The 21829-nt window shown below is 55.3% G+C and overlaps 1 protein-coding gene across 2 annotated transcripts in view; it reads left to right on the top strand.

Annotated features, from left to right (window-relative positions):
* The first annotated feature begins 15161 nt into the window (after positions 1-15161).
* PTDSS2 (phosphatidylserine synthase 2) overlaps positions 15162-21829 on the top strand; it is a 38802-nt gene continuing 32134 nt past the window's right edge. Inside the window, exon 1 of one of the 2 annotated variants that reach the window (XM_029060786.2) lies at positions 15162-15346. In XM_029060786.2, coding sequence (XP_028916619.1) covers positions 15177-15346 — 170 coding nt within the window. In that variant the 5' untranslated portion in view covers positions 15162-15176. The remainder of the gene's footprint in view (positions 15347-21829) is intronic. The other variant, XM_029060787.2, reaches the window with a different exon arrangement.

Genomic DNA, 21829 nt, shown 5'->3' with positions numbered 1-21829 from the left:
CCCAAGCGCTTAGTGCCATGCTCTGCACCTGGTAAGCGCTCAATCAGTACGATTTAATGGATGAATTAATGAAAGTATTGTAATAATAATAACTGCAGTATTAGTTAAGCGCTTACTATGTTCCAGGCACTGTACTAAGCGCTGGCGTGGATCCAAGCAAATCGGGTTGGACACAATCCCTGTCCCACGGGGGGCTCACAGTCTCGATCCCCACTTTACAGCCGAGGGAACTGAGGCCCGGAGAAAGCGAAGTGACTTACCCACGGTCACCCAGCAGACAAGTGGCGGAGCTAGGATTAGAACCCATGACCTTCTGACTCCCAGGCCCGCCAGAGCCACCACAGCGCTTGGCATGGAGTTAGCGCTCAACAAATACCACCATTATCAGTATTAGGAGAGGATGGGGGAGGGAGGCCAATCCAGCCAAGGGGAATTAGCATTTCCGTCGGCTCGGAGGCGGGTAGAAACCCAGCAAGCAGGTTTCCTGGGCTGGTCCGGAGCTGAGACCCAGCCCGGCAACACTGGAGGATCTTGGAATTTTAATGATCTTTCCTAACGTAGCCACTGGGAGAAAACGATGGCCTCGTCACACGTGCTTGATATGGAACCACAGGAATTAAACAGCGAGTTGAGATTCAGTGAGCGCTTACCTTGTGCAGAGCACTAAGTGCAAGGGAGAGTATAACGTGGCTAACGGACGTGTTCCCCATCTCCTCCAAAAAGCCTTCCCTGACTAAGCCCTCCTCTCCTCCCTCTCCCTTCTGTGCAGCTCTGCCTTGCTCCTTCATTCACCTCCCTCCCATCCCCACAGCACATCTGTATATATCTATAATTTATTTATTTATATCAATGTCTCTCTCCCCCTCTAGAGTGTGAGCTCTTTGTGGACGGGAATGTCTGTTTGTTATATCGTACTTGCCCAAGCGGTTAGTACAGTCCTTTTTCCACAGCAAGCGCTCAATAAATATGATTGAATAAAGAAATTACCTCCTCTGGAAAGTAGTGTGGCCTAGTGGAAAGAGCCCGAGGCTAGGAGTCGGTCAGGAGATCAATCAGTCATACTTATCGAGCGCTTACTGCGTGCAAAGCACTGGACTAAGCGCTAGGGAGAGGACGACATTATAATATAACACATACGTTCCCTGCCCACAATGAGCTTCCAGTCTAGAAGAGTTTAATAATAATAATGTTGGTATTTGTTAAGCGCTTATTATGTGCAGAGCATAATAATAATAATAATAATAATGTTGGTATTTGTTAAGCGCTTACTATGTGCCGAGCACTGTTCTAAGCGCTGGGGCAGACATAGGGGAATCAGGTTGTCCCACGTGGGGCTCACAGTCTTAATCCCCATTTTACAGATGAGGGAACTGAGGCACGGAGAAGTTAAGTGACTTGCCCACAGTCACACAGCCGACAAGTGGCAGAGCTGGGATTCGAACTCATGAGCCCTGACTCCAAAGCCCGTGCTCTTTCCACTGAGCCACGCTGCTTCTCTAGAGCACTGTTCTAAGCGCTGGGGTAGATACAGGGTCATCAGGTTGTCCCACGTGAGGCTCACAGTCTTAATCCCCATTTTACAGATGAGGTCACTGAGGCCCAGAGAAGTGAAGCGACTCGCCCACAGTCACACAGCTGACGAGTGGCAGAGCCGGGAGTCGAACTCATGACCTCTGACTCCGAAGCCCAGGCTCTTTCCACTGAGCCTCGCTGCTTCCCCGTCTAGAGTCCGGTGGACCTGGGTTTTAATCCAGATTCCGCTGCTTGTCTGCTGTGTGATCTTAGGCAAGTCATTTCTGGGCCTCAGTTTCTTCATCTGTAGAATAGGGATTCAATGCCTGTTCTCCCTTAGAGAAGGAACGAGGCTTAGTGGAAAGAGCACGGGCTTGAAAGTCAGAGGACGTGGATTCTAATCCCGGACTCCGCCACTTGTCTGCCGTGTGACCTTGGGCAAGCCACTTAACTTCTCTGCGCCTCGGTTACCTCATCCGTAAAATGGGGACTAAGGCTCTGAGCCCCGTGTGGGACGATCTGATTACCTTGTATCTACCCCAGGGCTTAGAACAGGGCTTGACCTATAGTAAGCCCTTAACAAAGACCAATATTAGTATTATTCTCTCTGCAACATAGACTGTGAGCCCCATGCAGGACCTGATTATCTTGTATCTACCCCAGCGATCAGTATATAATAAGTGCGTAACTCTTACCGTAGTTATTCTTATTCTGGAAAAGGTTGTGAAAACGCAGAATGAGAAGCAGCACGGCCTAGTGGATAGAGCCGGGGCCCAGGAATCAGGAGGACCTGGATTCTAATCCCGACTCCGCCGCTTGTCTGCTGCGTAAACTTGGGCAAGTCATTTGAATTCTCCGGGACTCGGTACATCATCAAACGCCGTCGCGTCATTTCTGACTCATAGCGACTTTATGGATTTATCCATGGAGTTTTCTTGGTTAAAAACGCAGAAGTGGTTTACCACGACCTTCTTCCACGCAGTAAAAGCTTGAGTCTCTGTCGTCTTTGATCGAGGTTTTGATGGCTCGATCGTCCGCCTTTGAGTCTCTCCCGGGCCGCTGCTGCCCAGCACGGCTCAATCAACTTTTTCTGTCGCTTCTGCTTAGACCTCTCCATTACGGGTAACCCTGACGAGAGAATACCTCTCAACGGAATCGCTTTGAGCTTCACTGGCGTACTCAAACTCTTCTGCCACGATAAGGCCTTGATTCATCGGGGGTTCAGCTCCTTCATCTGTAAAATGGGGATGAAGACCGTGAGCCCCACGTGGGACAGGGACCGTGTCCAGCCAGAATTTGCTTGTACCCACCCCAGCGCTTGGAACGGTGCCTGGCACCTAGTAAGCGCTTAACAAATGCCATCATCATTATTATTATCACTAAGCGTGCTTGGGAGAGTACAATAAATGTGAATGATGGACGGATGATACGTACTCTCTCCCAAGCACTTAGAACATTGCTCTGTTCTCTAGGCTGTAACTTCATTGTGGGCAGAGAATGTGTCTTATTGTTTTATTATAATGATAATTATGGTATTAAGTGCTTACTGTGTGCCAGGCACTGTGCTAAGCGCTGGTGTAGACTCAAGCAAATCGGATTGGACACGGACCCCGTCCCACTTGGGGCTCCCGGTCTCAATCCCCATTTTCCAGATGAGGTAACTGAGGTCCAGAGAAGTAAAGTGCCCTGCCCAAGGTCACACAGCAGACGAGTGACGGAGCCAGGATTGGAACCCGCGACCTCTGACTTCCTAGACCTGTGCTCTGCCCACTATGCCATAATGTTGCTATTTGTTAAGCGCTTACTATGTGCTGAGCACTGTTCTAAGCGCTGGGGTAGACACAAGGGAATCAGGTTGTCCCCACGGGGGCTCACGGTCTTAATCCCCATTTTACAGATGAGGTAACTGAGGCACCGAGAAGTTAAGTGACTTGCCCAAAGTCACACAGCTGACAGATGGCCGAGCCGGGATTTGAACCCATGACCTCTGACTCCAAAGCCCTTGCTCTTTCCACTGAGCCATGCTGCTTCTCATCGCGCCAGGCTGTTTCCCAAGCGCTTAGTGCAGTTCTCTGCACACAGTAAGCACTCAATAAATGTAATCGATCGACTGATACTCTCCCCAGCGCTTAGAACTGCGTTCTGCACCCAGTAAGCGCTCAATGAATCTCATCGCCCGATTGATTGATTGAATGGGGAGGGAAAACGGCAGTTCCAGAATGGAGCCGTGAGTCGGGGTGGAAGGGAAGGAGCGCAAGAGGAAGTGGGACAGCTGGAAAAACAGGAGAGCCAGGAGTACTGGGTTCCCCATAGCCAATTATATCATTTAGTAAGCATTTCCTAATGATAATAAGTGTGGTATTTATTAAGTGCTTACTATATGCCAAGCACCGTAGCGGGGTGGATACAAGCAAAATCGGGTTGGACGCAGTCCCTGTCCCACGTGGGGCTCACAGTCTCAATCCCTATTTGGCAGATGAGGGAACTGAGGCCCGGAGAAGTGGAGTGACTCGCCCGAGGTCACACAGCAGACAAGTGGCGGATTCGGGATGAGAACCCAGGTCCTTCTGACTGGGGTCCTTCTGAACCCCTTAAGCCACGCACTGGGCTAAGCCCTGGGGTAGATTCGGGATAATCGGGGTGGAACGAAACTGTCCTTGCCCCAAAAGGAGCGCCAGGTCTAAGAGGGGGGTGGGGAGGGGCAGGGGGCAGGGAACGTGACTGTTTATTGCTGTATTGCACTCTCTCAAGCGCTCAGTACAGTGCTCTGCACACTATAAGCTCCAATAAATATGATTGAATGCATGAATGAATGAATGAAGAGGTGGCTGGGGTTTTAATGTTATTTTATCACCTAAAGAAACGGGCTCAGAGCAGTAGTCGTTGAACTAGTATTTATTGAGGGCTTACTGGTTGAGGAGCACTGTACTAAACGCTCTATAGCTTAGTGGCAAGAGCCCGGGCTTGGTCGTGAGTTCTAATCCCGGCTCCGCCACTTATCAGCTGTGTGACTTCGGGCAGGTCACTTCACTTCTCTGGGCCTCAGTTTCCTCCTCTGGAAAATGGGGATGATGCCTGGGAGCCCCATGTGGGACACCCGGATCGTATCTCCCCCAGCGCTTAGAACAGGGCTTGGCACATAGCAAGCGCTTAACAAATATCGCCGTTATAATGATGATGTTGGCATTTTGTTAAGCGCTCACTATGTGCAGAGCACTGTTCTAAGCCCTGGGGTAGATCCAGGGTGATCAGGTTGTCCCACGTGAGGCTCACAGTTAATCCCCATTTTACAGATGAGGTAACTGAGGAACAGAGAAGCGAAGCGACTCGCCCACAGTCACACAGCTGACGAGTGGCAGAGCCGGGAGTCGAACTCATGACCTCTGATTCCGAAGCCCAGGCTCTTTCCACTGGGCCACGCTGCCTCTACAAGTTATTATTATTACTAAGCACTGTACACCGGTGGAAAGGAGACCCGGCCCTGCTTAGGTTAAGTGATCGCTTTTATCGTATTTGCGGAGGGCTTACTGTGTGCCAGGCGCTTATGTATATATCGATGGTTTTATTTATTTATTTCTATTAAATAATTATATTTAATTCTATTAAATAATTAATAATTTATATTATTTCTAAATAAAATAGGCTGTAAGCTTGTCTTGGGCAGGGAATGTGTCTGTTATAATGTACTCTCCCTAGCTCTAATGTAAGCGCATAGCTAGGGCATAAAATTCTATGGGGAAATGCCTGCTTGTGGGCAGAGGGGGGAAACTGAGGCATAAGAATCATGATAATAATAGTGGCATTTGTTAAGCACTGTGTGCCAGGCACTGTACTAAGCGCTGGGGTGGATACGAGCAACTGGGGTTGGACACGGTTCCTGTCCCATGTGGAGCTCCCAGTCTTCATCCCCATTTTACAGATGAGGTCACTGAGGCCCAGAGAAGTGAAGCGACTTGCCCAAGGTCACATGGCAGACAAGCGGTGGAGCCAGGATTAGAACCCATAACCTTCTGACCCCCAGGCCCGGTCTCTATCTGCTTGTGGAGGGGGATCCCAAGCCAAACTAGAGTTTCAGAGAATTGGCTTCAAGGGTGCATCGGATAACTCCCTCTGGGTTGTCTTCTGCCTCCTCCCTCCCCTCCCCACTCTGGCCTCCTCCTTTCATTTCTCCCGAGCAAACCTTCAAACTATTCCCACTTGCCCTAGACTCCCTCCCCTCTGGCTTGATGTTCACACCTTTCTCCCTGCCCAGAACACCTCTTCTTCTCCAGCTTTTTCCTTCTATCCTCCCTCCCTCCCTCCCCTCTCTCTCCCCCCCCCCCATCTTTTTTTCCTCTCCTTCCCTCTCTCCCTTCTCTCCTTCTCACTCTCTCCCCGCCCATTCTCTCTTTCCATCTCGCCCTTCTTCCCCTCACCCCTCTCTTTTTCCTCTGCTTCCCACTCTCTCCCGCTTCCCCTCTTTCTCTTCCTCTTTCTCCTTCCCATCTCTTCCCCCTTTCTCCCTCCCATTTTCTCTTCTTTTCTCTTTCCCTCTCATCTCCTCCCTCTCATCTCTTCCCCCTTTCTCTCTCCCTCTTTCTCCTCCTCTCTCTCCCTCCCCCCTCATCTCTTCTCCCTTTCTCTCTCCCTCTTTCTCCTCCTTTCTCTCTCCCTCTCCATCTCATCTCCTCCTTCTCATCTCTTCCCCTTCCTCGCTCTCATATCTTATCTCATATCTCTTCCCCTTCTCTCTCCCTCTTCCTCCTCCTTTCTCTTTCCCTCTCCCTCTCAACTCCTTCCTCTCATCTCTTCCCCCTTTCTCTCTCCCTCTCATCTCTTCCCCCTTTCTCTCTCCCTCTCATCTCTTCTCCCTTTCTCTCTCCGTCTCATGTCTTCCTCCTTTCTCTCTCATCTCTTCCCCCTTTCTCTCTCCATCTCATCTCCTCCCTCTCACTCCTCCTTTCTCTCTGGTCTCTCCCATCATCAATCATCAGAGGTATTCACTGAGCACTTACTGGGTGCAGAACACTGTACTAAGCGCTTGGTCCCCTCTTCTCCCCCTTCCAAAGCCTCCCTCCGTCATCACCTCCCCCAGGAAGCCTTCCTTGACAACCTCTTCCACCTTCCCCATCAAGCCACCTCCCCCATCTCACCAGTGCCCTTTACCCTCTCATCGGTGACCGATTCATTTCTCTCCCTGGGTTTATTATTATAAATTTACTCTCATGCCCTTTGAGCTACTGTTTCACCAATTCATCACCTGATCTCCCCCATTAGATGTTAAAGTGTCTTCAGGGCAGTGATCGCACCTTATTGAGAAGCAGCGTGGCCTAGTGGAAAGAGCCCGGACTGTGGAGTCCGTGGTCGTGGGTTCTAATCCCGACCCCGCCACTTGTCTGCTGTGTGACCTCGGGCAAGTCACTTCACTTCTCGGGGCTTCAGTGACCTCATCTGTAAAAATGGGGATTCAAAAATGTGAGCCCCACGTGGGACAATCTGATGACCCTGTATCTACCCCAGCGCTTAGAACAGTGCTCAGCACATAGTAAGCGCTTAACAAATACCATAATTATTATTATCCCGGCTCCACCACCTGTCTGCTGGGTGACCTGGGGCAAGTCGTTTCACTTCTCTGGGCCTCACCTCTTCCTGTAAAATGGAGATTAAGACTGGAGCCCAGTGGGGGACAGGGACCGTGTCCAACCTGATTAGCTTGTATCCACCCCAGCGCTTAGAACGGTGCCTGGCACACAGTAAGTGTTGAACAAGTACCATAATTATTATTATTATCCCAGCTACGCCCTTTGTCTGCTGTGTGTGACCTTGGACAAGTCACTTCATTTCTCTGACCCTCAGTTCCCTCATCTGTAAAATGGAGATATGAGTGTGGGCCCCATGAGGGACAGGGATTGTGTCCAACCTGATGACCCGTATCTATGCCAGCACTTTGTACAGTGCCCGGCACGTAGTAAGCGCTTAACAAATACCATTAAAAAAGTTCTTTCACTTTCCAGGCAGGACAGAGAGCTGTCAGCCCCCACGCCCAAGGAGCAGGAAGTGAGGGTCCAAAGGCCAATGGGATCATGAGATTGTCAGGGGGCCGGGGACTGCAGCCCAGCCTCCTCCCCTCCCTCCAGCTGCAGAGGCCCAGCATTCGGGCTCCCGCTGTCTGGAACCCCCCTCGCCGTCCCCCGCAACACCGCAGGGACCCCCAATTCCTCAGGGATGTTCATTTGTCTTGGCAAGGATTTGGGTGGCCTAGTGGGTAGCGCCCGGGCCCGGGAGTCAGAAGGACCCGGGCTCTGCACCCGGTTGCCCCCACTCTGCTGTGTGACCTTGGGTGAGTCACTTCACTTCTCTGGGCCTCAGTCCCTTCAGCTGTAAAACGGGGATGAAGACTGGGAGCCCCATTTGGGACCTAATTACCTCTATCGACCTAATTACCTCTATCTACTGGAGTCCTTAGTACAGTGCCTGGCACATAGTAAGCGCTTAAATACCATTAAAAGAAAGAAAAAAGCCCTGGGTCTGGGGTGTCCTGGGCCTCTCCTGCCCCAACCCCGCATGGGGACGGGGACTGTGTCCAACCTGATTTTCCTTGTATCTAACCAGTGCTTAGAACAATGCCTGGCACATAGTAAGCACTTTACAAGTACCGGAAAAAAAGAAACACAAAGAAGAAACCTGGAAGCAGAAATCTATCAACCAGTTGTATTTATTGAGCGCTCCTAGGTGCAAAGCACTGAACGAAGGGTGTGGGAGACCACAATATAACCCAGTCGGTGACATGTCCCCTGCCCGCAAGAAGCAGAAAATTGGTCTCAAAGATTCCAGTCCCAGTATGAGCTCGTCGTGGGCAGGGAATGTGTCTGGTTGTTGTTGTACTGTCCTCTCCCAAGCGCTTAGTTCAGTGCTCTGCACCCAGTAAGCGCTCAATAAATATCACTGAATGAATGAATGAATGAATGAATGAGAAGCAGCGTGGCTCAGTGGAAAGAGCACGGGCTTGGGAGTCAGAGGTCATGGGTTCGAATCCCTGCTCGGCCACATGTCAGCTATGTGACTTTGGGCAAGTCACTTAACTTCTCGGTGCCTCGGTTACCTCATCTGTAAAATGGGGATGAAGACTGTGAGCCCCACGTGAGACAACCTGATTCCCCTGCGTCTACCCCAGCGCTTAGAACGGTGCTCGGCACATAGTAAGCGCTTAACAAATACCAACATTATTATTATTATTAACAGCTAGAGACAGTCCCTGCCGTTTGACGGGCTTACAGTCTAATCGAAAGAACAGAGTAGCCTAGTGGCTAGAGCCCGGGCCTGGCAGTCAGAAGGATCTGGGTTCTCACCCTGGCTCCGCCACTTGTCTGCTGTGTGGCCTTGGGCAAGTCACTCCACTTTTCTGGGCCTCAGTTCCCTCATCTTAAAACGGGGATGAACACTGTGAGCCCTGTGTGGGACAGGGAATGTGTCCAACCTGATAAGCTTGTCTGCTGTATCCGCCCCAGCGCTTAGTACAGGGCCTGGCACATAGTAAGTGCTTAACAGATATCATTAGAAAGCGAATCCCCTCCGGATACAGCCTGGCTCACTGGAAAGAGCCTGGACTTCGGAGTCAGAGGTCATGGGTTCGACTCCCGGCTCTGCCGCTTGGCAGCTGTGTGACTGTGGGCGAGTCGCTTCACTTCTCTGGGCCTCACTGACCTCATCTGGAAAATGGGGATTAACTGTGAGCCTCACGTGGGACGACCTGATGACCCTGTATCTCCCCCGGCGCTTAGAACGGTGCTCTGCACATAGTAAGCGCTTAACAAATACCAACATTATTATTATTATAACTGACCGTCAGTCCACTCCGAAACTGCAGCGTGAGGGATTTGAGTTAGGTCTAAACTTTCGGCCCGTTTGGATTGCCGGTTGGTCAAGCAGGCAGCCAGGGGAAGTTATAAAATGTCTTTCCTTGGAGAGTGTGAAAAAGGCATCTACCCAGCGGTGTATCCATCAATCAATCAGTGATATTTATTGAGTGCATACTATTCATTCATTCATTCAATAGCATTTACTGAGCGCTTACTACGTGCAGAGCACTGTACTAAGCGCTTGGAATGGACAAATCGGCAACAGATACAGTCCCTGCCCTTCGACGGGCTTACGGTCTAATCGGGGGAGACGGACAGACGAGAACAGTACTATGTGCAGAGCACTAGGATTAAGTGCTTGGGAGAGAATGACGCAGCAACATAACAGACACATTCTCTGCCCACAACGAGCTTACAGTCTAGTAGGTAGCCCTATTCGTGGAGGGAATGGAGGCAGGGGCCTGGCCCAGATGACCTCAGGAGGGTTCAGGAATTCTCTGCAAGCAGGGGGTTGGGTAGCACTTTTTTTCTGGTATTTGTTAAGCGCTTACTATGTACTAGATACAAGATAGTAGTTTGGGACACAGGCCCCGTCCCACGTGGGGCTCCCAGTCTTCATCCCCATTTGACAGATGAGGGAACTGAGGTCCAGAGAAGGGAAGTGACTCATCCAAGGTCATGCAAGGGCCAGGATGAGAACCCAGGTCCTCTGATTCCCGGGCCCAGAATCTTTCCACTAAGCCATGATGTTTCTCTGGGCGACACAAAGTTTTCATGCGGTAACACAAGTTCTTAGCAACTTGCACTTCTAAGATTTACCCCAGCCGCTCCGCCTGCACTGAGTTCCGGGACCGGTGAGGAAGAAGAGCGGTGGCGATCACTGCAGCTTACGCGGAAAGAGCCCGGGCCTGGGAGTCAGAGGTCATGGGTTCGAATTCCGGCTCTGCCACTTGGCAGCTGTGGGACTGTGGGCGAGTCACTTCACTTCTCTGGGCCTCAGTGACCTCAACTGGAAAATGGGGATTAACTGTGAGCCTCACGTGGGACCACCTGATGATCCTGTAGCTCCCCCAGCGCTTAGAACAGTGCTCGGCACAGAGTAAGCGCTTAACCAATACCAACATTAACATTATTATTTGCCCGCGCCGAATCCACCCGTGTGAAACCGCAGGGGGCGCTGTCGCCTCCTGGGCCTCTTCATGAGGACTACAAGTCCCGGCATGCTCCGCGGCCACGCCCCTCCCTTGGCGGGGCCGAGCGACTACACATCCCACAATGCCCCGGGGCGGCTCGCCACCTAACTTCGTCAGGACTACGAGTCCCGGCATGCTCCACGGCGGATCGGAGCGACTACGTGTCCCACAATGCGCCGGGGCTGTCCCGCTCGTTCATTCATTCGAAATTATTAATAATAATATTGGTATTTGTTAAGGGCTTACTCTGTGCAGAGCACTGTTCTAAGCGCCGGGGGAGATCCGGGGTAATCTGGTTGTCCCACGTGAGGCTCACAGTCTTCATCCCCATTTTCCAGATGAGGTCACTGAGGCACAGAGAAGTGAAGTGACTTGCCCACAGTCACACAACTGACAAGTGGCAGAGCCGGAATTCGAACCCATGACCTCTGACTCCCAAACCCGTGCTCTTTCCACTGAGCCACAGTGCTTGTGTGCAGAGCGCTTGGCAAAGAACAGTGCAACAATAAACGGTGGCAATCCCTCCATTTCCCTCCAATCCACAACGAACTCACAGTCTAGAGTGCGGGAGACGGACATAAATAATGAAAATTATATTTGTTAAGCACCTATTATGTGCCAAGGACAGTTCTATTCCCTGGGGGGAGATACAAGGTAATCAGGTTGTCCCACGTGGGGCTTGTAGTCTTAATCCCCATTTTCCACTTGAGGTAACTGAGGCCCAGAGTAGAAATGACTTGCCCAAAATCATACAGCTGACAAGTGGTGGGGCATACTGAGAGCTCACCTCCTCCAAGAGGCCTTCCCAGACTGAGCTTCTGCTTTTCCCTCTGCTGCCTCTCTGCCCCCCCTTCACCCCCCCTCAGCTATGCCCCCTTCCCCCCCCCCCTTTCCCTCTGCTCCTCCCCTCAGCACTGTGCTCATTTGCTCATTTGTATATATTTTTATTATCCTATTTATTTTGTTAATGAGGTGTCCATCCCCTTGATTCTATTTATTGCTATTGTTTTTGTCTGTCTCCCCCGATTAGATTGTAAGCCTGTCACTGGATAGGGATTGTCTCTATCTGTTGCTGAATTGTACATTCCAAGCGCTTAGTACAGTGCTCTGCACATAGTAAGCGCTCAATAAATACTATTGAATGAATGAACCCACGATCTCTGACTCCCAAGCCCGGGCTCCTGCCACTAAGCCACGCTGCTTGTCAATACATCAGTACAAATACATAAAATGAGATATCAGCCTCCTTGCTGACCTCTCTGCCAAATGTCTCTTTCCACTCCAGTCCATACTTCACTCTGACCGAGTCATTTTCCTTCAAAAATGTTCAGATCAGGGGTTGCCCATCCACCTCCTCCTCAAGCAAAAACTCCTCACCGTTAACTTTAAAGCACTTAACCACCTTGCCCCCTCCTACTTCACCTCGCTGCTCTCCTCTTCCAGCCCAGGCCACACACTTCATTTCTCTACTGCCAACTTTCTCACTGTGCTTCGATCTCTCCCTTCTCACCGCCGACCTCTCGCCCACATCCTTCCTCTGGCCTGGGACGCCCTCCCTCCCCATATCAGACAGAAAATTGCTCTCCCCCACTTCAAAGTGTACTCGAAAAGAGAATGGAACTAAAAAGAGTGTACTCGAGAAGAGAATGGAACTAAAAAGTAGTGAGGATTCGAACCCCAGGTGGTGACGCAAGCAAGGAAAAGTAACACTCGGAGACAGTGCTGGATTGTACATTCCAAGCGCTTCGTACGGTGCTCTGCACATAGTAAGTGCTCAATAAATACTATTGAATGAATAGATCAGAAAAGGGAGGAATATGACCGAGTGCCCGTTCACCTCCGGACAGGTACCAGTGACACAGCGGCCCCCCTCTCCAGTTTGGCTGTGCCTTTATTTACAACATATAGGAGAACTACCCAATCATAAAAGAACTCGGACAAGTGTGTTTTCTTCAATGACAAAAGAGACTCTTCAAGCAGGCCTTATCTGTTTTGGGTAAGAAGCAATCTCCTGTCCCCTGGAACTTGGAATTTGCGGATGTGGCTTACATCCCACCTGAATTGGGGGACTTCCTGAAGCAAAAAACAGAGTCATTTAGATCAAGAGCTGCTATGCTCAGAATGCTGTTCCAAAACAAAAGTCTTAGTGAAGGGACATCTCCTCCAGGAAGTCTTCCCTGACTGAGTCCTCCTCTCTTCCCACTCCCTTCCGCGCCGCTCCTTCATTCACCCTCCCTCCCTTCCCCACAGGACATAAGTGTATATCTGTAATTAATTCATTTCTATCAATGTCCGTCTTCCCCTCTAGACTATGAGCTCGTTGTGGGCAAGGAATGTGTCTGATGTTATATTGTACTCTCCCAAGCACTAAGTCATTCATTCGATAGTATTTATTGAGCGCTTACTATGTGCAGAGCACTGGACTAAGCGCTTGGAATGAACAAGTCGGCAACAGAATAAGTATTTTGCACACAGTAAGCGCTCAATAAATACGATTAATAATAAGTGTTGTGGGGCTGGGGGGGTGGAGAAAAAAGGAAACAAGTCGGGACGACACAGAGGGGAGTGGGAGATGAGAAGAAGTGGAGTTGAGACTGGAAAGATCTCTGGGTGGTGATGGGCCTTCAATATGGCTTGAAGAGGGGTAGTCATTGTCCGTCCTTTAATTGTCTGCCGCACATCCCCGTCACCTAGTTCGCTTCAGGAGGACCAAGAGACCCGGCATGTGCCACGGCCCCTGCCCCAAGCGTGTCGGAGAGACTATTTATTATTATTGTTATTATTGTCAAGTGCCACCAAGTCGTTCCGATTCACAACGACCCTGTGGATATATTTTCCCCACGATATCCCGCCTTGGAGAAGCAGCGTGGCCCCGTGGAAAGAGGCCGGGCTTGGGAGTCAGAGGTCACGGGTTCGAATTCGGGCTCTGCCACTTGTCTGCCGTGTGACCGTGGGCAAGTCACTTCACTTCTCTGGGCCTCAGTTCCCTCATCTGGAAAATGAGGGTGAAGACTGGGAGCCTCACGTGGGACAACTTGATGACCCTGTATCGACCCCAGCGCTCAAAACAGTGCTCTGCACATAATAAGCGCTCAACAAACACCAACATGATTATTAAGTGGGTAGGAGAGACTACACGTCCCACAATACCCCGGGGCCGCTCGGGCCTCCTCAAGAGGACTACGATTCCCGGCCTGCCCCGCGGCGGCCCCGATCCCTGTTAGGTCTGACAGACTCGGTGTCCCAGAATGCCCCGGGGCCACTCGGGCCCCCCCCCAGGAAGACCACAAATCCCGGCCTGCTCCGCGGCCCCCGCTCCTAACAGGGCCTGAGGGACTCGGTGTCCCAGAATGCCTCGGGGCCGCGCAGGGCTCTTTAATGTTGGTATTTGTTAAGCGCTTACTATGTGCAGAGCACTGTTCTAAGCGCTGGGGTAGACACAGGGGAATCAGGTTGTCCCACGTAGGGCTCACAGTCTTCATCCCCATTTTACAGATGAGGTAACTGAGGCACAGAGAAGTGAAGTGACTCGCCCAAGGTCACACAGCAGACAAGTGGCAGAGCTGGGATTCGAACTCATGACCTCTGACTCCAAAGCCCATGCTCTTTCCACTGAGCCACGCTGCTGCTTTAGTCGGACCATGAGTCCCGGCCCCTGTTAGGCCCCTGAGAGCTTCGGTGTCCTTCGCTGCCTCAGAGCCGCCCAGGGTTCCTCAGCTGGACCACGAATCCCGGCCTGCTCGGCGGCCCCCGGCTCTAACGGGGCCTGAGAGACTCGGTGTCCCAGAATGCCCCGGGGGCCGCCCGCGCCTCCTCAGGAGGACCACGAGTCCCGGCATGCTCCGCGGCCCAAGCAACTCAGTGTCCTTCACTGCCTCGGGCCCGCCCGAGACTCCTCAGTTGGACCACGAATCCCGGCCTGCTCGGCGGCCCCCGGTTCTACCGGGGCCTGAGAGACTCGGTGTCCCACAGTGGGCTGCCCAGGCCTCCTCAGCCGGACCACGAATCCCGGCCCGCTCGGCGACCTCCGATTCTGAAGGGGCCTCAGAGACTCGGTGTCCCAGAATGCCCCGGGGGCCGCCCGGGCCTCCTCAGCTGGACTACAAATCCCGGCCTGCTCCGCGGCCCCCGCCTCTAACGGCGCCTGAGAGACTCGGTGTCCCAGAATGCTCCGGGGCCGGCCGGGCCCCCTCAGGAGGACCGCGAATCCCGGCCTGGTCGAGAGAGGCGGTGTCCCGGCCTGCCCGGGGGGCCTCCTAGGCCTCCTCAGCTGAACTACAAATCCCGGCGTGCTCGGCGGCCCCGGCTGTGAGGGGGCCCGAGAGAGCTGGTGTCCCGGCACGCCCCGGGGCCCTCCTCGGGTGGACTACAAATCCCGGCGTGCTCGGCGGCCCCCGCTTCCGAAGGGGCCGAGCGGGGCGTTGTCCCGGCATGCCCCGGGGCGTCGGCGGCGGGCCCCTGAGGCGGGCTGGAGTCCCGGCATGCTCGGGGGCGGAGGCGGCCGCGGCCCTCGTGGGGCCTGACGGGCCTCGCCCCGGGGGGCGGACGGAGGCTCAGGCTCCCGTCGGTCGGTGAGGAGGAGGAGGAGGCGGCGGAGGAGGAGGAGGCGGCGTCGGCGGCGGCGTGGGTTGGGATGCGTCGGGGCGAGCGGAGGCCCGGGGTCCCCCCGGGGCGGGGCTCCCCGGAGGAGCAGCCCAACGGGGCCGCCGCGCCCCGGGACCCCGCCGCCGCCTCCGGCCCGCACGGGGGACGCAGGACCACCGAGTCCGAGGTCTACGACGACGGCACCAACACCTTCTTCTGGTGAGCCCCGCGCCCCACCCCTCCTCAGACTTCTTGCAGCGCCGTTTGATGCTGATGATAATCCCGTCGCTGTTTGTGAAGCGCTTCCTAGGGGCCGAGCACCGTTCTAAGCGCTGGGGGAGATCCGGGGTCATCGGGTGGGCCCACGGGAGGCTCCCAGGCTTCGGCCCCATTTGACGGATGAGGTCACTGAGGCCCAGTGAAGTGACTTGCCCACAGTCACCCAGCTGCCAAGGGGCAGAGCCGGGATTCGAACCCATGTCCTCGGACTCCCAAGCCCGGGCTCTTCCCACCGAGCCGCGCTGCTTCTCGTATTTGTTAAGCGCTTACTATGGGCAAAACACTGTACTAAGCGCTGGGGGAGATTCAGGGACATCAGGTGGTCTCACGTGAGGCTCCCACTCTTCATCCCCATTTTCCAGATGAGGGAACTGAGGCCCAGAGAAGTGAAGGGACTCGGCCAAGGTCACCCAGCTGACAGGTGGCAGAGCCGGGAGTCGAACCCATGACCTCGGGCTCCCAAGCCCGGCCTCTGTCCACTGAGCCACGCTGTTTCTCTTAAGCGCTCACTATGTGCAAAACACTGTTCTAAGCGCCGGGGGATACAAGGTGATCAGGATGTCCCCTGTGGGGCTCCCGGTCTTCGTCCCCATTTGACAGATGAGGGAACCGAGGCCCAGAGAAGGGAAGCGACCGGCCCACGGTCACACAGCAGACAGGTGGCGGAGGCGGGATTAGAACCCATGACCTGAGGACCCCAGGCCCGGGCTGTAGCTGCTCCGCCAAGGAGAGGAAACCGGGGGGACGCAGGAGGGAGAGGAAAAGGAGGGAGGGAGGGCGAGAGGTGGGCGGTGAGATGGAGGCTTGCGGAGAAGGTTGGCACCAGAGGGGCGAAGGGTGCGGGCCGGGGCGGAGAAGCTTCGTGGAGGTCGTGGGTTCTAATCCTGCCTCCACCACTTGTCAGCTCGGCGACTCCAAGCTGCTTCCCTTCTCTGGGCCTCGGTTCCCTCATCTGTCAAATGGGGATGAAGACCGGGAGCCCCCCGGGGACCACCCGATGACCCTCCATCTACCCACAGTGCCTGGCACGTGGTAAGCGCTTAGTACCACCAAGCGGCGCGGCTCAGCGGCAAGAGGCCGGGTTCAGTGGAAAGAGCACAGGCTTAAGAGTCAGAGGTCATGAGTTCGAATCCCGGCGCCGCCACTTGGCAGCTGGGGGACCGTGGGCAAGTCACCTCACTTCTCTGGGCCTCAGTGACCTCATCTGTCAAATGGGGATGAAGACCGTGAGCCTCACGTGGGACGACCTGATGACCCTGGACCTCCCCCGGCGTTTAGAACAGCGCTCGGCACGTAGTAAGCGCTTCACAAATACCAACGTTATTATTATTATCGGGAGTCGGAGGTCGTGGGTCCTGCTCCCGACTCTGCCCCTTGTCAGCTGGGTGGCCTTGGGCAAGTCACTTCACTTCTCTGGGCCTCAGTGACCTCATCCGGAAAATGGGGGTGAAGCCTGGGAGCCCCACGGGGGACCACCCGATGACCTTGGATCTCCCCCAGCGCTCAGCACGTAGTGAGCGCTTAACGGATCCCAACACCGTCATCAAGTCGGTCCGTCCGCCCAGCAGGCAGCCCTTCCCTCGGCGCGTCCGTCTGTCCGCCTTCACTGTCGTACTTATCGAGCGCTCACCGTGGGCAGGGCACTGGACTAAACGCTTGGCAGGTGCAGTCCGGCGTTAAAGGGAGACCCTCGCCCCAAGTCTCAGCAGCGTGGCTCAGTGGAAAGAGCACGGGCTTTGGAGTCGGGGCTCATGAGTTCGAATCCCAGCTCTGCCACTTGTCGGCTGTGTGACCGTGGGCGAGTCCCTTCACTTCTCTGGGCCTCAGTTCCCTCATCTGGAAAATGGGGATGAAGACTGTGAGCCCCACGTGGGACCACCTCATTCCCCTGTATCTCCCCCAGCGCTTAGAACGGTGCTCCGCACAGAGTAAGCGCTTCACAGATGCCAACGTTATTAAGTCTGGAATCCCGGCTCTGCCACCTGTCAGCTGGGTGACCGTGGGCGAGTCACTTCACTTCTCCGGGCCTCGGTTCCCTCATCTGTCAAATGGGGACGAAGACCGGGAGCCCCACGTGGGACGACCCGATGACCCCGGATCTCCCCCGGCGCTTAGAACGGTGCTCGGCCCAGAGTAAGCGCTTAACAGATAGCAACATTATCATTAGAAGGGGGGAGCCGGACGTCCTGAGAAGTAGACGGGCCTCCGGGTGAAGGCCGGGGTTCCGGAGCTGCTGCCGGCGACCTTTTTGGGCGTCGCTGCGCCTCCTGTCTTTATCTCCCCGGCCCCCTCGCCCCCGCCGGGCCACCAAACCCTTCGCCCCGCTGAGAAATGGAATCTCTCACACCCTCCCGACCGCCCAGCCCGTCAGGAGATGCATTCCAGCGGGGGCCCCCAGAGCTCCAGGCCCTCATTTAAGTAATCAGTTAATCACTGCTGGTCTTGGTTAAGCGCCTACTCCGTGCCAGGAACCGTACCGAGCGCCGGACTGCCCTCGGTTCATCAGCGACGACTGGTGCTTAAGCGCTTACTGTGTGCCAGGAACTGTATGAGACACTGGAATGCCCTCATTTAATTATTCACTACCGGTGTTTAAGCGCTTACTGTGTGCCGGGAACTGTACCGAGCGCCGGAGTGCCCCCATTTAATTGATCAGTCGATTGCTGCCGGTGTTTAAGCGCTTACTGTGTGCCGGGAACTGTACCGAGCGCCGGAGTGCCCCCATTTAATTGATCAGTCGATCTCTGCCGGTGTTTAAGCGCTTACTGTGTGCCAAGCGCAGTACCGAGCGCCGGAGTGCTCTCATTTAATTAATTAATCACTACCGGTGTTTAAGCGCTTACTGTGTGCCGGGAACTGTACCGAGCGCCGGAGTGCCCCCATTTAATTAATCAGTTACAACAGCGCTCTGCACATAAGTAAGCGCGTAATAAATACCAACATTATTATTATTATTACTGTGTGCCAGTCACTGCACTGAGCACTGGAGTGCCCTCATTTAATTAATTACTACCTGTGTTTAAGCGCTTACTGTGTGCCAGGCACTATACTAAGTGCCGGAGTGCCCTCGTTTAATTAATCAGTTAATTGCTACTGGTGTTTAAGCGCTTACTGTGTACCGGGAACTGTAGTGCCCTCAGTTACTGCCGGTGCTTAAGCGCGTACTGTGTGCCAGGCACTGTGCTAAGCGCTGGACTGCCTTCATTTAATTCATCACTACTGGTGTCTAAGCATTTACTCTGTGCCAGGAACTGTAGTAAGCGCTGGAGTGCCCTCGTTTATTTACTGCTGGTATTTGCTAAGGGCTTACTGTGTGCCGGACACCGTACTAAGCGCTGGAGTGGATCAAGCAAACCGGGTCGGACACGGTCGTCCCACCCGGGGCTCGCGGGCTCAGTCCCCTTTCACAGATGAGGGAACCGAGGCCCAGAGAAGTGAAGCGGCTCGCCCCAGGTCACCCAGCAGACGAGTGGCGGAGCCGGGATTAGAACCCACGGCCTCCGACTCCCAAGCCCGGGCTCTCTCCGCCGAGCCGCGCCGCTTCCGCGGAGCTGAGATTGGAACCCGGGTCCTTCGACCGCCGGGCCGGGCCCCACCCGGGCGGTATCGGACGTCACCCGTCCGAGGCTTTCGGCGAGTCCGGTGACCCCCGGCGGGGCGGGGCGGCGGGGGGGGGGCGGTCAGTACAGCCTCCTGACCCCTCGTGAGACCTTGGAGGACGTGACCGAGCGGCTTCTCGGTGGAAGCGAAACTAGAACCGCCCGTCCCGACCTCTCTGATCCCCACCACGGGCCGGGCGGCCGCACGTCTGCCTTTCGTCCGTTCGTTTGGAAGCCGCGCGCTCGTTCCTTCGACGGTATTCATTGAGCGCTGACTGGGTGCGGAGCACTGTGCTAGACGCTTGGGAGAGGACACTATAAAACAACAAAGAGACGCGTCCCCTGCCCACGACGAGCTGACAGCCTAGAGTCACAAGCGCGGGGAGGTTCGGGACACTAAAAGAATGATAACGGCGGTATTTGTTAAGCGCTTCCTGTGTGGCGAGCGCCGTACTGAGCGGCGGGGTGGATGGGAGATTAGTCAGGTCCCTCATGGGGCTCACGGTCTAAGTAGTAATAATGGTGGTGTTGAAGCGCTTACTATGTGCGAAGCGGCGTTCTAAGCACTGGGGAGATACAAGGTGATCGGGTCGGCCCACGTGGGGCTCACGGTCTTAATCCCCATTTTACAGATGAGGAAGCTGCGGCACGGAGGAGTTAAGTCACACGGCCGGCGAGCGGCGGAGCGGGGATTCGAACCCGTGACCTCCGACTCCCGAGCCCGGGCTCTTTCCACTGAGCCGCGCCGCTTTGGGAGGAGAGAGATTGAGTCCCCGTCTGTGCCGACGAGGGAGCTGAAGCCCGGAGGAGTAAAGTGACTTGCCCCGGGTCACGCAGCAGACGCGGGGCGGAGCGGGGATTAGGACCCGGGTTCCCTGATTCCCGGGCCTGGGCTCTACCCACTGGGCAGCACCGCTCCCCCGCCCCCCAGCCGTCTGTACAAGGTGGCTGGTAGTTGGCTGGATGGCCTTAGGTTCTTTTAATAATGTTGGTATCTGTTAAGCGCTTACTCTGTGCAGAGCACTGTTCTGGGCGCCGGGGGAGATGCGGGGTCGTCGGGTCGGCCCACGTGGGGCTCACGGTCTTCTCCCCATTTTCCGATGAGGGAACCGAGGCCCGGAGGAGTGAAGTGACCCGCCCACGGTCACCCGGCTGCCGAGCGGCAGGGCCGGAATTCGAACCCGTGACCTCCGACTCCCGAGCCTGGGCGCTTTCCATGGAGCCGCGCCGCTTCCCTGGGCCTTGCCTCTCTCGCTTCTCTGGGCCTCAGTTTCCTCATCCGTTGAAACGGGGATTCAGTCCCCGGTCTCCCTCGTCCTCGGACTACCGCGTGACCTCGGACGAGTCGGTTTACTTCTTTGGGCCTCGCTCACCTCATCTGTAAGACGGGAATTCATTCACCGAGCGCTCAGTGCGTGCAGAGCGCTGTACTAAGCGCTTGGAAAGTCCAATTCCGCAACAGATTAGAGGCGACCCCCGCCCAACCAGGGGCTCCCGGTCTAGAAGGGGGATAAAAGTGTGAGCCCCGTGTGGGGCGGGGACTGTGACCAGCCCGATTACCTGCTGTCTGCCCCGGCGCTTAGTACGGTGCTTGGCACGTAGCTGCACGTAGTAAGCGCTTAACACATACCGACATGATTAAGCGCTTAATAAATACTCGCCCCAAAGATATGGCTGGCAGGGTGCCTACCCAACTTAAATTAGAGAGGTGTGATTTTTTTAAGGATGGCGCTATGCGTCGATCGTTCCTTCTTCCAGTGGTATTTATTGAGCGCCTGCCGTGTGCGGAGCACCGGACTGAGCGTTCGGAATGTCCGATTGGGCATCAGATAGAGACCCCCCGTCCCCCCGTCCCCCCGCCCGACGACGGGCGCCCGGTCTAGAAGGTCGTGGCTTCTCATCCCGGCTCTGTCGGCCGGGGGACCTCCGGCAAGTCGCTTCGCCTCTCTGGGCCTCGGTTTCCTCACCTGCGGAGCGGGGCTCGAGACCGTGAGCCCCCCCCCCCCCCCCGCCCCGGGAACGGGCAGCGGCTCCCACCCGACTCGCTCGGATCCACCCCGAGCGCTCGGTCGGGCGCCTGGCCCGTAGTAAGCGCTTAGCAGACGGACACCGGCATTATTACTTACCGAGCGGGGGGCGGGCCGGCAAATAGGGGGCCGGGGAGGGGGAATCGAGGGCTCGGCGGGCGGGGATCGCATTCTCCCGGGCGGCGCCGTGTCGGCGTGAGGTCCGGCGTCGGCGTTTTGCTTAGTATAGAGCCCGGGCACGTAGTAAGCGCTCAACCAATGCCCTTGTTATCAACTCTAATGTTGGTTGGTGTCCGTTAAAGGCTCACTACGTGCCGAGCCCCGTTCTAAGCGCCGGGGGAGATCCGGGGTCGTCGGGTCGTCCCACGGGAGGCTCCCGGTCTTCATCCCCATTTGACAGACGAGGGAACTGAGGCCCAGAGAAGCGAAGCGACTCGCCCGCGGTCACCCGGCTGACGAGCGGCAGAGCCGGGATTCGAACCCACGACCTCCGACTCCCAAGCCCGGGCTCCTCCCGCTGAGCCACGCCGCTCCTCCGTGTAATCAGCATCACGGGCGTCTGGCGGGCCGGCCCCCTTCCAGAAAGGAACTCACCGAGGCGCCTACCGTCTGCGAAGCGCCGTCCGACGCGCTTAAGTCATTTAGAGACGCCGCGTGGCTCGGGGCTAGAGCCCGGGCTGGGGAGTCCGAGGTCGCGGGTTCGAATCCCCGCTCCCCCCCCCCCTTGGCAGCTGCGTGACCGTGGGCAGGTCACTTCGCCTCTCCGGGCCCCGGTTACCTGTCAAATGGGGATGAAG

The sequence above is a fragment of the Ornithorhynchus anatinus genome, chromosome 3 (genome assembly GCF_004115215.2).
Source record: "Ornithorhynchus anatinus isolate Pmale09 chromosome 3, mOrnAna1.pri.v4, whole genome shotgun sequence".
NCBI classification, from domain to species: Eukaryota; Metazoa; Chordata; class Mammalia; order Monotremata; family Ornithorhynchidae; genus Ornithorhynchus; species Ornithorhynchus anatinus.
The sequence above is the reverse complement of the archived record's forward strand: the minus strand, read 5'-3'. Positions and strand labels throughout refer to the sequence as shown.